This window comes from Amblyomma maculatum, chromosome 9 (assembly GCF_055883805.1).
Source record: "Amblyomma maculatum isolate TAMU_Amacu chromosome 9, ASM5588380v1, whole genome shotgun sequence".
NCBI classification, from domain to species: Eukaryota; Metazoa; Arthropoda; class Arachnida; order Ixodida; family Ixodidae; genus Amblyomma; species Amblyomma maculatum.
Window position 1 is genome coordinate 35,487,275 of NC_139352.1, and position 18,144 is coordinate 35,505,418.

Consider the following 18,144-nt stretch of genomic DNA (forward strand, 5'->3'; position numbering starts at 1 on the left):
CAGCAACTTCTGCACACGAAGTTGTCATGGCTGAGCTACGAGGCGAAGATCTAAAAATTTCTGAATATCAACGTATTGGATATGATACGCGGTTGAATGAATTCGTGGCCGACGTTAGATTTTGTAGTTAATCGCAGCAACGCATTGCGGAGCCAGATGCGGTGCGCATGTCTTCATAGTGTTAGTACAAGTTAGCCGCTGCACGTTCCGCGTTTTCGCCCTTCTTTCTTTTGTCCTTACTGTTTATAGCCACCGCATATTATAATTTATTGCCCTTTTCTTCTGCAGAACTTTCGCAAAATGGACACTGAAATGGAACGAACTATCCCAGTGGAAGTAGCGGTGCGCTGCCGCCCACTTGTGGCCAAAGAACACATAGAAGGTTGCCAGATTTGCACGCAGCCAGTGCCAAGTCAACAGATGATAGTTATCCGCGGAGAGAAGCGATTTACATATAACTATGTTTTTGGAGATGAATCTAGCCAAGAGGAAGTATACGAGGCGTGCGTCTCAAGGCTGCTGCACAAGGTCCTTGACGGTGAGTTTAAAAACACACAAACGTCTGCTTTCCAAATTCTCCTTTGGATCCTTCATGCCTTCTGGATCCGGGAATCGCGAAAAAGGTGGCATGTGCTTTTGGTGCCTTTGGGACTTTCTTGCACTGCAGTTAAACTGAACAATTGTGTTGGCACACTGATGCAGTGCCAAAATTTTAACTACATTTGTTATACTCCGGTGCTGATTGATTCTATACCTTCTCTTCAGTGAGACATCAGTGCAACTTGTCAAACAAATGCAGTTCCTTTTTGCCTGCCTTCCTGGTTTCCCTTGCCTTGCTGGCGAGTGGTATTGGTGATATATCCTTGCTTTTCTAAGCGGCATGTTATGAAGGTAGTAACATAGTGTCAATACACTATGTTAAATTATTTTGCTCACTACTTCGTTAGGAGATCAACTATCACAATTTAGACGTTTTAGTGGTACTGCCCAAAGTGCTGTTTATTATACATAGGCTTGCTCCGGCAAGCGGTAGCGTATAGGGCACCGATAAATTACCACAACAGCACAAGGCGTGAATTGCCCATTGTGTGCATGTGAACTCGTAATCTACAACTAAAGAAACTTCGAGCAATCGATGGTAAAAAATGTGTATGGGTGGATCGCAAAACTTCAGGTTGCCTGCACTCGCAAATCTCCCCCCGTCTCGACACCCCGCGTTCTAAACACAGCTCAATAGTGTTACAACATTATAAACTGACTGTGTCTGACTGAGCATGTCTGCTATGACCGTTGGGACATGTGTATATTGTTAAGATATAGAGAATTCCGTACACCGAAGTCGCTGCGGCAGACTCCAATGACTGGTTGCGAAATTTGACTACTTGATGACACTCTGAAGTGATGACTTGCTTTTTATAACCGCCACAATGTGAAGCAGCAGGTTGGCGACACAGCGTAAACAAACGTATACTATATAATGAAAACGTGTCTTTAAATGTATCAGTGTTATTTACATTGCTTTCGCTGCGCCAAGAACGCCGAGTGATCGGCCATGTTGAAACGCAGTTGTTTGCCTGACCTTAATTCTTTTGCAGCGCCATTAATAATTCAAGGGAAGGTAATGATAACGCGCTGATCTCGCCCATTGACCAAAAATGTTGGTTTAACCCCTTTCTGCACGCAGTTGCGCACATATTGCATGTATCGTTTGCTAGATAGCACCACTTACGTTGTTCCATCGCCATGCCCCTTGTGGTGCTCATTTGTTAGATCCATGCTGATAATCTGGCATCAAAATCAGTACGACATAGTAGATTGCCTTCAAGTGTGGTTGACATAAATTGGTTGAACGTTGTCAGTGGGGAACACACAACAAATATATTCCGCAAGGTATACTAGTCGATGTACCAATATATACCATTCTGTGCTAGTCTGCTGGGAGCCGTAACGGTAGTTAACTAGAAATAAATAGCTAAATAGCTAATAAATCTGCGCAGATAAACCAAGTACATTTATATAAAAATAACAGAAGAGATGCAGTGCCACACCGATCCGCACACGAGCATGCGACCTGACTCATGCAGCGGCTACATATTTTACTTAAAGTGATGTTAGACTTTGCGAAACTCCACAGTCAAAATGCACACGACGTACTCCTGCACGCCTACGGTACACTGTTTTGGAATGTAAACACCTGTTCTGATAACGCGCATTGTGCAAGTAACCCTGCACTTCTTTTCGACTAAACATACACAATTAGAAACAAGCCAACCGATATGACTCGCAGAAAACGCTTTACTTCATGGCACAATTTTTTCCCGGCCACTTCTGTAAACCCACTGCGATTGCCACTGCACATATTTCCTTCCGGACCAGAGAAATGCCTTTCCTGACTCATTCATGATGCCATACCCAAAGGCACAGCAGCCAGGCATGCTGGATTATCTGCGTGTGCCCGAACATTTCATCCACTTCGACTGTCAATCAGAAAGAAGGAAGTCCAGCACAACACACATATTCCGCGCGCACGTTTGGAAGGGATATCTAAATAACGTGACCCGCATGTTCCAGTAGGCAGGTTGGCGACGCTCGGAAAAGGAAAGCGGTACTCTGAAAATATCCAGTGACTCTTTTAACGCTTAAAGAAATTGTTGTAGTAAATATTTCTGAAATTTTACAATAGTGACTGAGTAACCAAAGTAAGAAGAGGCAACTGGAAATTGCGGCATGTATGCCTTCCAAAATGATTTATTATGGTCTCTAAATGCCTAATCAATGCTTTTGGGCATTATCTAAACATTGAAGTGTCCTTACATCCATGGCAATCACTGTTAGTAAGCAACATTTTGCGACTTAATTCCTGACTGCACAATGGCTGCGTTTCAGGGTGAACGAAATACAATGTCTATTCGCATAATCAACTGTCTTGGAAGAGCAGACAGCAAAAAATTTCTTCGAACAATGGAGTTCATTCTTCAGTGTATTCAGTTCTGTTAATCATTTTATGTGCCATAAAATGAGAGAGATGGTTTACGTGCTTGCTGAGAGCTGGAACAGCCGAAGCCAGTCAGGTTAAATAGCCTGATTGTACAAATCCCTGCAAAGCATTTTGCTTGATTTTGTGGCGTAGAACGTCTTTAAGAGTTCTATAGATTCCACGCTTTATTTGCTGAATTTTGTCATTTAACTGCTCTTCTTAGTTTAGCGTTCTTAGACACTGCACTTTCAATGAGTCTGGCTACACTCTACCCATAAATGGTGTTAAGCTTTCTCTCAATGCTCTCTTTCAAGGGACTCACAGGTGACCGTAGCGTCGGTTATTTTACTCAGGTAACGTTGCGGGCAGCGCTTAGCTAAGGGCACATATACATGGTGAAGAATGGTTTGCAGCTTGTTTAGGTAAGCTTTACTTTATTTAGCTTTCCTACATATTGTCATGCTTTCTGAAGTATCTAACTGGTGTTTTAGGCTATAATTAGGAAGAGGGAATTCTAATCTAATTAAAACATTCAGTGTAACTTTGTAAGGAATTAAGACGTTGAAATTGGAAGGGCAGCGTTGAGACCGACTACCGATATAATATGCGAGGCTGACACCATGGCTGGTTCAATACGGTAGCGAGCTTTTGTGCCAGCCCACCGAAATTGGAGAGTATAGGCTAATAAAGGTTTTGCATTTAAAATTCTATTTATTTTACTCTAGTCAGAACGATAAAACGGCTCCAGAAACCGAAACATTTTTGGGGCACACATAAGCTCCGCTATTAATCCCTTGACGCGGTACCGTTGGCTATTGCGTGTCCTGCGTGGCCTAGTATAAGTGAATGCAACAATCATGGCACGATGATTCTGATTTCAGCCGCTCATGAGAAAGATTAGGTCCGCGTTGCCAGTTTCTGCCAGACAATGTCAGGCAGCCATATTTCCAGTTAGTGCTTGGCCATGTCAGCTGCCAGCAGCATAATCGTTATTTTGCACTCACAACGCCAAAAGAAACGAGTCTGATCTTCGGTCAACGGGGCATTTAACGCTATCACTTTAAGTTTTACATCACTAAGTAAACTTTCTTCTCAGCTCACATACCTCCATTGTTTAATCCGCTTAGCTGCGTCAGTCTTACTTACACCTGTGAGGTAGTCTATTGCAGTTTTTCCAGCAAGTGTAATACCTGCAGCGGGCACAATGCCCTGTACAGCAAAGACATTGGCAGGGTAATATCTTGAATCATTTTTTGAATCAATATATAACATTTCAGTACGTATTTTTATTGTTTTGGTATTTTGAATAACAATTTGCAATAATTCACGTAAGCAGGTCTTTCAAAGAAAAGAGACAATCTGTATGCTACTATTTGGGTCCAACAACATATTCTCCACATGTCGCATTTGAAGCTGAGCCAAGATGATGGATGTTCCGCCCTTTAGTTTTCAACGCATTCATGTAATTTACTGCTTAACTTCGCGTCCTCGCTACGGTCGTACCGAACTTTAGCAATAAATGTTGTGCACTCTGGACTACCCTTAGATTTAATGACGCTTAGTCTTTTGTATTAATTTTCTAGCTATCCGCTCGTCCCTTATACTTGCTTGATCCAATTGTACAATCCGCAATGCGTTCATGTAAGTGGGTATGTTTGAAACATCGAATACCTGCTCTGTGTTCAAGGTTTCAACATCACGATACTTGCCTATGGCCAGACTGGATCTGGCAAGACATTCACAATGGGTACCTGCTGCTCCGCTAATGACGTCCAATCTAAGGATACAGGGATCATCCCTAGGGCAGTTGAAGACATATTCAATCAAATCGCGACGAGCTCAGGAAAAACATTTGTTGTGCGAGCTTCGTTTCTGGAGGTGAGTGCGTTTTCTGCAAAACGGTAAAATTTAAATTTGTGTCGTCAACGAATGTGCATTAAATAGGGCAAATGAATTTTACTGAGGGGGGTATTAGAGCTCTTCTGTGGGATGTATGCCTGCTAATCATCAGGTCCTTATAGCGAAGACAGAATTAGATCCCTTTGGACGGAATATCATAGCGAATTTGAAATTCTGGACTGTTTCCCTACAAATGGAAAATTTTTGTTCTTCGTGCCCTGGACAATTCAGCTATTGCCGAAGTATCGCAGCACGATACTGTGCCCCTGCTCTGTTCCCGAAGACCTAAATGCTGCATGTGCACGAACAATTCATTTTAAAGAATTGTACAATACCTAGATACGCTACCTCATGCAATGGTGGCATGCTGTGAGTGGCAAAACGCTCAGCTATGCTTAAAGTCGACCATGATCATGGTGCACTTTGTAGCCAAACCAAGCAAGGGCATCAGTATCCTGTTGAATCACTCGCATCAAGTCCTAATATAAACGGACCAAAATTTTATTGCAATCACTTGTTAATATCTTGTTGTACATGTGTGCTTATTGCTATCAAAGTAGCCACGCATAATATTGTGGTATACGCCCTTAACAGTTTTTTCCTTTGGTTCACTATAGGCCTCCTTACTAAACAGATAAATATTTCAGTGCAACGTACTTTGATGTTTTCTTTGCCCTTGATGCCCAAAATGAGACTAAATGCAGAAGCATCACGTTGATTATAGTGGTATAAAGCCTGTCTTCTCACGTATATAATGGCGTCGCTGATTTCTTGCAGATTTACAGAGAACGCGTCTATGATTTGATATCTCAAAAACAAGATCGACAACCACTGGAGATTCGGGAAGATAAGACGGGAACCATAAAGGTGAGACTCCGCGATTGTAGTCCAGTTGTTTGTAGAATAATATGAATAGGCCACGCAGTTCGAAAGAAAACGTAGTTACGTTTATCAACCGACTAATATTTCGGTGCCCCCGCATTAGCGACAAAATGGTGTTTACCCATTTTGCTGCACTCTCAAAATTTAGAATACCATGAATGCATTTCTGTTCAGTGCGTTTTTTAACTGCTCGTGGCAGTTACATTTTACTCTTCCCTTCATGTTTTTTCTTGGCTAATAACAGAGGGGCTAGAAATTGTTGCTCTTATTTTATTATTTTCAGTTTACATCCCGTTCACGAACTGATACACGAAATGTTATTAGCTATGTTATTGGTATACGTTATTAGCTGATACACGAAATGTGCTTCCTTTTACCTCCTTTACCCCGCCGGGGTGGCGCAGTGGTTACGGCGCTCGACTACTGTTCCCAAGGACGCGGGATCGAATCCCGGCCTCGACGGCCGCTTTTCGATGGAGGCGAAAAGCAAGGCGCCCGTGTACTGTGCGATGTCAGTGCACGTTAAAGAACCCCATGGGGTCGAAATTTCCGGAGTCCTGCACTACGGCGTCTCTCATAGCCTGAGTTGCTTTGAGACGTTACCCCACAAACCAAACCAAACCTTTTACCTCCTTTGTGCGCAGGTTACCAACCTGACCGAACACAGGGTGACCACTCCCAAAGATATAGGCCAGCTCCTCAAGATCGGTTCTGCATCTCGCAGCACTGCCTCGACCAAGATGAACGTGCGGTCATCGCGGTCGCACGCCATCTTCACTTTGAGTGTTGAACAACATGACGAAGACAATGGTGGCTCCACAAAAATAGCTAAGTTCCATCTCGTCGATCTGGCTGGCTCTGAACGGACCGAGAAGACCGGGGCTGTTGGTGATAGGCTGAGAGAAGGTTCGTTGCCAATGTTTCACTGTTTAAGCTGGCAGTGTGTTACAAGACTCAAATACTGGGAAATACGGGCTCATTTGGAATTGTATTAGGCACAGCACCCAAACTGCACAAAAGCACTGAAACAGAACAGGCTTCGAAACTGTCGTATTGCCTCAAATAGCATGTGGTTTCCATGAATGTTATTGTCGATAATGGGCAGTTTTTGTGCAGCTTGTACTCCCTTATGTCCTTTCTTCAGCTTTATTAGTGAGGGTTTTTTTTATGAAAGACTGGAATCCGTACAGCAATGTATTAATGCTCTCCTTTTTTTTTCACTGCATTATCGCGCAAGTGATCAGGACGACACTTTATTCTGCGGTCTACATAGCTAGCGCCGCAGGATACACGTCTCAGCGTAAATCATTCCTTGTGCTCATTGGATGGGGTAGTAATGTTGAAAGCTTCATTTTGATAGAATTATTGCTTGTGATAATCAGTTTCATCCGCTATTTCTCCTTTGTTGCCATTTTGTTTACAGTCACCTTTTTTATTTATCAGTGCCAGAATATGGCTAAGTCTGCAATCTTAACTTATTCACAGGAATAAATATCAATCGAGGACTTCTCTCACTCGGCAACGTCATTAGCGCTCTATGCGACGGAGGTATCCACGTACCGTACCGTGACTCTAAATTGACAAGACTGCTTCAAGGTGCGTGCACAATTATTATATCTGGGATGCTGCCTGCGTGTCCTAACTTTTTTTTTTTTGGAAATTCAAAATTTAGCACATACTTGGTACTGTGCTATGCACAGCATGTGATGTTTCCTTTTCACCAAACGTTCACATTCTATTGTACACAGCGTTGGTCATTACTAGGAGTTATTATCGCAACTACGTCACTGAGTTGTCAAACGTATAGCCTCTTTCTATGAACTTGCGCAACTTTCTTTGTCATTGATGGATTATTACTGAGCCATGAGCACCGTTAGCAACAGTGAAATCTAAAGACATATGTTTATCAGAAAATCCGGCTTCACGATATTAAGAGAGTTATGCCAACCTACTAATAGCATCGCGAAGCCTTGTCTTGAAGCGATATCTAAGGAGCTCTGCCAGTATATATGCACGGAATGCTAATGATTAACGAGTGTCCGCAGGAGCACACAGGGTAGCTTTCGTCCATTTAATATGAAAACATGGCAGTATTCTTACAAACGGGAGCCACCAACCTCGTTCGGAAAAGTAGTGGCAGTTCTGGTCAGAGCATGTATTGATGACTACTAGTGGTATAGATTATAGCTGTGACTGAGTTTGCTTTGAGGTTTAGCTGTAGTTCGGCCGAGGTTTTGAGATGCAATTGATTTCGGCCACCCAGATCTTGCGAGGCCTTTTTAGATGTATTTGCTCACAACTTAATAGATATGGGTGTCCATGCTTATAAAAGTTGTTTTTGTGTGTCAATAGCTTAAACTGAAAATGAATTATTATAAAATTTCAAAAGCATTTGAAGCATTAGATTTTTGTAATGGAATTTATTTGGACTCAATTGCTTTCTACTGAGAATATTCAGAGAGTGATACCCAACATTTTGTGGAACACCGTTTATTAAATAATTTACGACGTTCAGGAATATTCAGTCCGCCCATCTGCCTGATCATCATTACTATTTAATAGTGTAATCTCTCAAAATGTGTGGCTTTGTGTTCCCAGTAAAGAGGGGCATGTGTACTTTATACCTCATTTTTTATTGAAAAAAACGCAGCGATTGCCTCTCATCACTAAATTTTACTCCTCCATTGTCTTACCACCCATATTTAGCGAAGTCTGATTTTATTTTGGCGTTTGGTGATCCTGCCTGAGAATGAAGAGACCACCTTCGCCAACAGGATAGGTTGCCATCAGGACCTAAAAATAATGGAGGGCGCGAGTTTACTTGAGTATTATGTGATATTGTCGAAGGACCCGTGCAGTTTCTTGGCGTCCCATAGGAACCCTAATAACTGGTTAATAGGAAGGGAAAGGCGCAGTATCTGTCACACTTGCTCTGTGGACACCTGAACCGTGCCGTAAGGGGAGGGGTGAAGGTGGGAGAGAAAGTGGAAAGAGAGAAAGGGGAGCCGTAGTGGAGGGCTACGGAGTAATTTCGACCACCTGGGGATCTTTAACGCGCGCTGACATCGCACAGCACACGGACGCCACTTCGTTTCGCCTCCATCGAAACGCAGCCGCCGTGGTCGGGTTCGAACCCGGGAACTCCGGACAGTAGTCGGGCTTCTTACCACTGTACCACCCCGGCGGGGCAGCCCTGATTCTAGACCTCCCACAAGAAAACACATCGAGGGTTCCTATGACCCTCGATGTCTTTTCTTGTGGGAGGTCTAGAATCAGGGCCAGATTTTTTTTTATAATATTTATGTTCGACTAAAGTGTTTTGGCAAAGTTCAACCGCAGTTCTACCTTACTACGTTTGGCTTACTAGTGCAGGATTGTATACTTGGTACTATAATTCATGAGATAAGGTACTCCCGGCACACTCGCGTTATTTCTATTAGATTGACAATTACTCTGATCGTATACTAAAGCTGCCTAGTCTTTCACGCACTGTCTTTTAAGTAATTGCAGCATCTAAGCTTAATTAGTATGTGCGCAGTATTTATCAAGTGGTCTAGCATTAATATGCCTCGAGAGATTAGTTTGGCCGCGGTGAACATAACAAACGCGCCAGTGAAAAATCCACGACTCTGCTACAGTTTAAGCAGGATTGACGACGTGCCCTCTTCTCGTTGCACCATTCGAGCTGACACCTGGCCGTCTCTGCATATGTCTAAAAGCTACGCCATGGTACGAACCTCTGCTATCTCGTCTTAGCCCCCGCTACCTTAAGTTCCGCACCCTACGAAAATAGCCGGAAATCGCTTTCCTAGGGAATTAAGTACACGGAGAGAAACGAGAGGCCATATTCTGCGAATGCTGAACTAGTGTTACAGAATTCCACATGACTAACGACCGTACCAACTAAGTAGCGCTGCAAGCGGCTTAAGGTTCAAGCTCACATGCATAGTTTTACTCTGGCTTTGGATATGTTAAAAAACCTGCTTAATAATTTAAGTGCTTTGCATGAGATTTTTGGTCCCTGTAATAATAATCATTGCTTTAGATTCTCATGAAACTGCCCCGCTAAGTAATTTTGAGCATAATAGATGTTTTGACTAACATAGCGGATAGAGGTTTCTAGACGCGAATCGTGTCGCAGACTCAAGGCGTCCCATTATATTGCCCTTATTTGTTGAAATTGGGATTTGAGTAAAACAGTGTGACAAATGTCACGAAATGGTGTGAACACCATCAGCAAACACACAGTGCCCTCCGATTTTCGGAGCACAGTGACACAACTGAATAGAGGAATGGATGACTGTTCCGATTTTGTCTGACAAATAGCGTCATTTGCCACCTGTATGTATGTATGTATGTATGTATGTATGTATGTATGTATGTATGTATGTATGTATGTATGTATGTATGTATGTATGTATGTATGTATGTATGTATGTATGTATGTATGTATGTATGTATGTATGTATGTATGTATGTATGTATGTATGTATGTATGTATGTATGTATGTATGTATGTATGTATGTATGTATGTATGTATGTATGTATGTATGTATGTATGTATGTATGTATGTATGTATGTATGTATGTATGTACACACACACAGACACTATATATATATATATATATATGACATGACGAAACTGAACTTTTGATCATTCTGGCATGATCACCCTATATGCTTCCTTCGATGTATTCGCGGTTGCTCATCAATATGCAGATTGTTTCACGGCACTCAAGGTGGTGTGATGTTTTAAATGTGGCTGATAAACCTCATTTTACTTCATTTACGCACTCTGCGGCTGCACATTGTAAGTTCCACACAGAAAAGGCACCAAAACTAGCATCATTGTTTCACCTTTCCTGGTCATATGCACTGCCCATCGAAGGGTGAATAAAAATAAATTGGCTTCAAAGTGGCTACGCTCTACAGTGTTTACACAGGCGCTGTGAGCGTGTAGAGTTTGCCCTTCATCTATGAAGCTCCGAAGTCTAACCGCAAATGATACCGCCATTTATAAAGGCGGGCCTTTCATAATCTAGAATGCAACAAAAGGACTATTGATATTGCAAACGCCAGCTTCTTATTCCATGCATTTCATCCATGCATTCTGGTTTCGCAATCAGAATGCATGCGTCAACAATGAATTTGAGACACAAATACGAGAGGCTATGCTTCGCGGCCATTCGCTTGCAGATAACAACAGCCTCTCATTTTGTAAGCACATATTTTCTTGTGACTATTTTCATGCTGACTTTTGTTAGTAATAAATGCACCTTTTCTACCGAGCTAATAGCAACATTGTCAGAAAGAAGCGGATACCAAGTTTTACTAAACATAATGTAATGATGTGGTCCTCAGTGTTCTTGTATATATACTAGAGGACTAAAAAGTATGTAGTTTGTAGGCAGCCCAACATTTTGTTGCCTATATTACAGAGCCATCACTTGCTAGCTCTTAGTTTGCTCTTCACCTAATTCCTCATTTTCTAGATTCGCTGGGTGGCAACAGTCACACTTTAATGATTGCCTGCATTAGCCCAGCAGACAGCAACATGGAAGAGACCCTAAACACTCTGCGCTATGCAAGCAGGGCAAGAAAGATCAAAAACAAGCCCGTCGTAAACTTGGATCCGACACAAGCTGAGATCGCTCTCCTTAGCAACCAGGTGGGATCACCTTCGCTTTGTATTGGAACCGATCGTTGCCTTGATAGCCGTAATTTTAGCATTTGGATCATCTCGCACTGATGGACTTCATGTGATGATTTTGCAAAGCTGTTAGCTCACTGAGCCTTTCAACAGTTGGCTGCGAGTAAGCTTCAGTGGTGTGCTTTTGAATTTGGAATTAGTACATTTGTAACAAATTAACTCTGCATGATTACCGATCCACGATCCTGCGTAATGGTCCCGTGTAGCAGAAAACCTTGGGCCGAGTTGGTATTGGGTTAGCAATGCCGGTCCCATAAATGGCATTAGCGACAGATTGCCAAAACCGGGACCAAGATTTGTGCTGCCTGGGAAGGTAGTCTGCTGTTAAGATTTTTTTCTCAGTGAATACTTTCAAAGCAAGTTACTGTTCGATGTGCTTGTTGTGAAAAATAGCGCCGAAAGCATTCGCTAAATAATTGTATATTACGTTGCATCTGCGCAAAAGCCTGTACAAAAGTCCGTACTTTCTTCAGCAAAGAACTTTTGTGACACCTGGCGTAATCTTTATTGTGGATTCGGCGTCAACTGAGAAAGACCTAAATTTTTATAATGCTTCAATCGTTTGCTGATGCATGTGACTGTTTGCAATTAGTACTAGTTGAGTTGACGATATTTCGTAGAAATTCATGCTCAAACTACGCGCGAAATTTTTTTTAAACTGCTATAAGACCACACGGGCATTTGCGGTCTTGCTTGACGGACTCGTAAAGAGCATTGAGGTTAGAACATGCAGCCGTTAAATACATTGCTGCATTACAACTGCCGATGGTGTTATTGTGTAGGCTTCATTTTTTTACTTTTTTTGGAATTTTCATGAAATGTAATCGTTCGTAATTGTGTGAACCATAGCTATGTGTCCTTCACTGTTGTCTCACTCTACACATAAAAATCATTTTGCACCTGCGTTGCTCCACGTGTGTCGACACAGGAAAAAGCAGCTACACGTCACCCTTCGAATTTATGACGGTTTATGCTACGCAGAATACCAGCCTAGAAGACGGACCACGCTCTGTTGGCTGGCCCATGTGGCAAGCAAGCAGACGAACTAGCGTTGAGATGTTGCCGTCATGTTGATGGAGGCGCAATGGCATAGCAACGCAGTCTACTGCTTCATCAATGCCAGGTTTTTAGGTGCAGCGGATTTCAAAACTTGGGGTGAATAAAGAGCAGTACGTTGCGGTGACTGTTTTAAGTATCTATTACTTATCAGTTTAGTTCGGAGTGTCCTCAATTATTCACTTAATGACTTCAAACCTTCACCATCCCTAAGCCACTGCAGTTGACATATACTAATTTTTCTTTCGTGTTATCATTTGCAGCTCCAGGAAGCGATGACTGAGCTTGCAAGATGCAAATTGGTTCAGAGTGAACAAGGAGTAGCATCATCCGTTGGAGATGACGGCGGCGAGTCAAAGGACTTGGAGGTGGAGCTATCGCGCTACAGGCAGCTGGAAGCTGAAAACCAGCGCTTGAAAATGGAACTTAAAAAGGTTCTGAACCAGCTGAGCGAAAATTCTCAACACCTCAACCTCGTGAGTGCCAAGTTGCGAAGGAAATGATGAACCACGACCAACACAGCTACTAAGTTTTCTGAACTCCTATTCGGCTCCCCTGAACATCGAAATCAATGCGTGCCTTCAAGGGTTCACTTTTGCGAGCACCCTTGAGAAACTATGGTCGCTGTCACAAGTTGAAGCCTTAAACATTTTGGTCGTATGTTTATGCGATTTGCGGCTGTGCTTTCTACTTGGAGGAAATATGGACTGAATTTTTAACGACATGTTTCATATTTTACGAAGCATAGTAAATATTGAGGCAAATAGTTCATTGAAGCACCTCGCTCTTTTATTGTTTCCTTAAAAAGTTCGCATTTTTCAGGTATTGAAAATGTGTCTATTTTCGGTGTGCTCTAAACATTCGCGCCACATTTTCTTCCTATGGCGTGACTCCACCTGGTGGCAACTTATGTTCATGCCCACTACACACCATAATAATAATAATAATTGGTTTACAGGAAGGGAAAGGCGCAGTATCTGTCACACTTGCTGTGTGGACACCTGAACCGCGCTGTAAGGGAAGGGATTAAGGTGAGAGTGAAAGTGGAAAGAGAGAAAGAGGAGCCTTAGTGGAGGGCTACGGAGTAATTTCGACCATCTGGGGATATTTAACGTGCGCTGACATCGCACAGCACACGGACGCCACTTCGTTTCGCCTCCATCGAAACGCAGCCGCCGTGGTCGGGTTCGAACCCGGGAACTCCGGACAGTAGTCGGGTTTTCACCTTAGAGTGACCTTGACAGATACTGCGCCTTTCCGTGTTTATAAACAAGTTTACAATAAACGGAAAACCTTCACTATGCTTTGTATAGCAGCTCTTCGTGGGACCCTAAATTTGGCCTTTGTTGTTGTGGCTGTAGGAAGAAGGAAAAGAAAAGGCACCGGCCTACTGGCTCTGTAGTTGAGCCACCTCTGCTGCCTCGTGCGGACAGAAGAAAAAATAGAGAAGAAAGAGAACGAAAAGGGGGGGAATTTCTTGCGCCCTTCATAACGACATCTCTCATAGTGCCAGTTGCTTTGGGATCTTAAACCCATACATTAAACCAAACCTAAGCTCCGTGTTTAAGGGTAAGACTGCAGCGCAGGCTACCAGCCCTAATATAAATCCCGGCTTTATCCTAGCCTTATGAAAGTACCTACGCGGCCCAAGAGTAAGTCAATGAAAGATTCCTGGCAAGCTGATTCTTAATCACCCTCCCTTACGAAAAGAGTAACCCGAGAAGGCAGCTGCTGCCAAACGTAATGTAATGCAATTATACTTCCAATTAGTGCTCGGCGATGCCAGTTTCCAGCAGTCACCTACGAGTGGCATTTTCGTATTTTTTATGATAACACCAACGCCGGTGGACAGCTACCGATGCCGGATTTTCTGTGAACTAGGCTTTTGACGCATTCGCGTTTATATTGCATTATATTAATGCAGTAAGCTTAGAGGTCCAATTCTGCACAAGGTCCAGTAATGGCTTTGTGATCTAAATATCATGGGCATGATTCTGGAAGGTGCTAGTTGGCAGGTGACATGACCATGCAAAGGCTGGTCGTCATATGTTGTGACCCAATGGGGCTAAATGGCACTGAATGGCATGGCTGAATTGGCAGGCGCTGCTAAATCCGGGATCTCCTTTGAGATAGGAGTTCAAAGTGGGCTCGAACCTTTTTGGAGACCAGTTCAAAGTCAGACGTGGTTTTCTTTGGCCATGCAGGCATGTTCTTAAAGTCAGGTTACTTAGACTGATGTCGAGCGGTCTTTCATGTAATGTGGTATCTTACGACTGTTTGCTGATGCGTGTGTGGCGAGTGGCACAAAGAATTCTACAGAATGAGTAGCAATGTAACGCGACTCAAACAAGGGTATCAGAAGGGAACGGCAGACTGGAACTATTAACTTGTTGCTTGCCCTTAAACGCGTAGCGAGTGTCGCAACAGTGTAGTGACTTGCGAGTTAGAGCCAACCAGCTACTTCATACATAACTATTTTTCTTTCAGAACGACCTCAGCAATCGTAACATCAAGGAACCTTTTGTGAATTTGTCAGAACAAGCAGAGTAAGTACACTATATTTCTGCTTGTCTTGCAACACAACGTATGTGAACTGCATCATTGTGCAGCAGTTTTAACTATATAAAGATCCTACTGGGAAGCAATTGTTTTGTAGATATGTTTTATTTATGCTTCCTATTCCTTTTGCCTGATAAAGCGTTCATGTATAACCGATAAAATGAAATACACTATCAGCTAGACAACATAGCTTGGGACAAATATCTATGATGTCTATTTTCACTACCATATCTTGATTCGCATGTGTCCATAACAGCCTGGTAATATAGAAATAATCATATTTTGGTCATTTATCTCTCAAGGGACCACAAATGTTTCATTTAAAAAACGTTCAGATTTTTGTATACCATTAAATTGTCACACACTCCGTTGGAGTGTATTTTTCTAATCAATACCTGGAATATTGTTGTAGATGAATCCGAGATGAAACCTAAATGTAACTGACAATGGTGCTTTGCTTTGCACACTATGTCTCGATTGTTACGAATTCAACCAAAATCGGGCATCCATGGCCCTTTTCACATTGCCGACACAGTAACAGCAATGCTTGTTCACAAATTGCTCCGTGGCATTTTAAGAATTATTCAGGAGATATTAACGTACGCGACTGCAGCGCTAACAAAACGAAGACAAGACAAAAAAGTCGAGCACAAGCGCTGATTAGAACTGCTAATTGAGAAGCGGTTTCTTTTTAGACCCGAAAATTAATCTCCAGGCTGCAACTTCCACTTTCGCTGATGTCGGCAAATGATCTTGAGCTCTTCACAAGGTCCTATCTTGCTTCTTACGAGGTTCCCAATCCACCTCTTCACCCTATTCCCTTAAGTGGGAATATAGATATTTTAGAGAAGAATCTGCACTCTCCGGGCTGTAGCTGGAGCACTTCCGACTTCACCGGCTGTCGGTGAATGACCATCAAGGCCTCAGAAGATCATGCTGCGACTCAATCGTTTTCTTAGTTTTTTTGGTGATTCAGCTTGTTCGTAGCAAGGATTTCGTACGGACAGAAAAGAGCCATAACAGGATTCGAGCTAGTGTGATGCGAACACGGGGATTCCAGATCAGTAGACCAGTATCTTAACTTCTAGGCTACCACATGGGGTACTTTTGCTCGTTATAACCAGGTTTGAGAATGTTGGAGGAGGCTTCTTCTTGCACCTAAGTTTTCGCGAAGTTTGTCTACATATGAGGTCGAGCAAGAGGCGCTGGACGGGTGTATGCAGGCGCCTCTTGGCTCTGACATGGAAGTGAGGAGGTACGACGAGCGATTGCGCCGTAGGTCGTGGCCTGTGGTGGTATTGGTGGCAGTGGGTAGGGTGGAGTGAGCACCTGGTAACATCTTCCCGAACCATCTGCGAAAGGCAGGACAATTGTAGCGGTGCTGCCTTCTAAACGTGTTTGCAATTCCTCGCGCACGATGGCCCGTATGGTCTCGGGGAGTGGTCAGTGCTACCAGTGTCGACGATGCCGGAAACCATAGGGTTGGACGGCCACTCATAGTGAATGGATCACATCTGCTGCGCCTTTGCAACGGTAGTGGCCTCGGGCATAAATTCCGCCATAGCCTTGGGGGACATCGCACCAAGGCAACGAATATCTTCTTGATTCCCCCTATGAGATAACGAAGCTTTCTTTTCTCTGACATGTTGGGATCAGCCCGATGGAATAACACCGTCATGTCCTCGAAGTAAACGAGGACGCTCTCATAGGAAGCTGAACTCTAACCTGTAGGAGTGCCTCGGCGCGTTCCTTACAGAGAATGGTGGTGAAGGCTCTCGGGAACTGGCCCTTGAAGGAACTCCGCGTTGTGATTGTGGTCTCATGATTTTCAAACCGGGTGCAAGCTGCACCATCCAGTGAAAACAAAATACATGATAGTCGGTCCAGTGATTCCATTGGGCTATTCGCTGAAATTTATCTGGCCAATCTTCGGGATCATCACCTGGCAAACCTTGGAAGGGGGGCGTCTCCCCTGGCTGCTGCAACACGAATGACGGCGCAGAGATATTTAGCTGAATCAATATTGATTAGTGTTTGCGTGGCCACCGAAGGTTGTACTGGAAAAGGCGGTGACGTCATCGCAGTATGGTCGAATTGCAGAGGCGCGAATTATGACTCAAGACCTCGAAGGCGTAATCTCGATGGTAGGAGATATCTGAGGGCTGGAGTCTCGGCTGGTTGGAGGTGTTCGGAGCATGAATTGCATTACCCGGTACCTCTACCAGATATTACGGAGTGATGTCTCGACAAAAGTCGCCGGGAACCACAGGGTCAAAGGGAGGACCACCGAGCGGCAGCGAAGTACGCAGAACTAGCACCTCAACATTACATTTTCGATTTCCTCTTCTAGACGCCGGCACTCGCAATCAGAGCAGAGTGATGACAAAAATTGCACCATATCATTTTTAGCAGAGAAAACAAAATTGGGCATTATGTGATATTAGGCTCGAAACCAGAACAAAACAACCCAAAGAAAAAAAAGGGACCAAATAATAAGGATTAACTGTTCAGCACTAGACAAAGGAACGTGATCGAAGGCTTGTTTTTCTTCCTTCACCTTCGGTTTGTTCTCAAAGCATTTGTGTATAGCCAAACAGCCTGAATTCCAATACTTTACCAATTCACTGCAAAGTAAGTGTGGAAAGCATCTCCGAAATACGACGAAAAAATCTTCCCATTGCTGTATGTGGAGATATAAGATATGCTTGGCCAAATATCGACTGCTACAAATAGCAAATAGAAACTGCTACAAATAGCAAAAATAGGTTTCCCTGTTTGTGTTATTCCTCATCATTTGGAAACCATGACGGAGCTCATTACAAATGCAAGCTAGTGAGAATAGCTCCTTCGGATTCATTGCTTACACGTACATATATGCAAATTCACACTCATTTGCACCTCACCAGCAAACACCTGGCCTGTGCTGATGGCGATCAACCAACCAGCCTCCTGAATGACATGCAAAGCGCTTTTTCGGAGTTCACGGTGAGCTCTTTATGCCATTCTTGTTGCCGTGTATTTACTTTCCGAGATAAAAATGAGTCGCCAAATGCCAGGAG

At 43.3% G+C, this 18,144-nt stretch overlaps 1 protein-coding gene across 1 annotated transcript in view; it reads left to right on the forward strand.

Annotated features, from left to right (window-relative positions):
- Window positions 1-301: 301 nt before the first annotated feature.
- Window positions 302-18,144, forward strand: part of LOC146178832 (chromosome-associated kinesin KIF4A-like) — a 54,197-nt gene continuing 36,354 nt past the window's right edge. Inside the window, exons 1-9 of the mRNA XM_084580048.1 lie at window positions 302-538; window positions 4,665-4,855; window positions 5,654-5,743; window positions 6,403-6,664; window positions 7,244-7,354; window positions 11,253-11,428; window positions 12,790-13,002; window positions 15,014-15,072; window positions 17,992-18,070. Coding sequence (XP_084436174.1) covers window positions 313-538; window positions 4,665-4,855; window positions 5,654-5,743; window positions 6,403-6,664; window positions 7,244-7,354; window positions 11,253-11,428; window positions 12,790-13,002; window positions 15,014-15,072; window positions 17,992-18,070 — 1,407 coding nt within the window. The 5' untranslated portion in view covers window positions 302-312. The remainder of the gene's footprint in view (window positions 539-4,664; window positions 4,856-5,653; window positions 5,744-6,402; window positions 6,665-7,243; window positions 7,355-11,252; window positions 11,429-12,789; window positions 13,003-15,013; window positions 15,073-17,991; window positions 18,071-18,144) is intronic.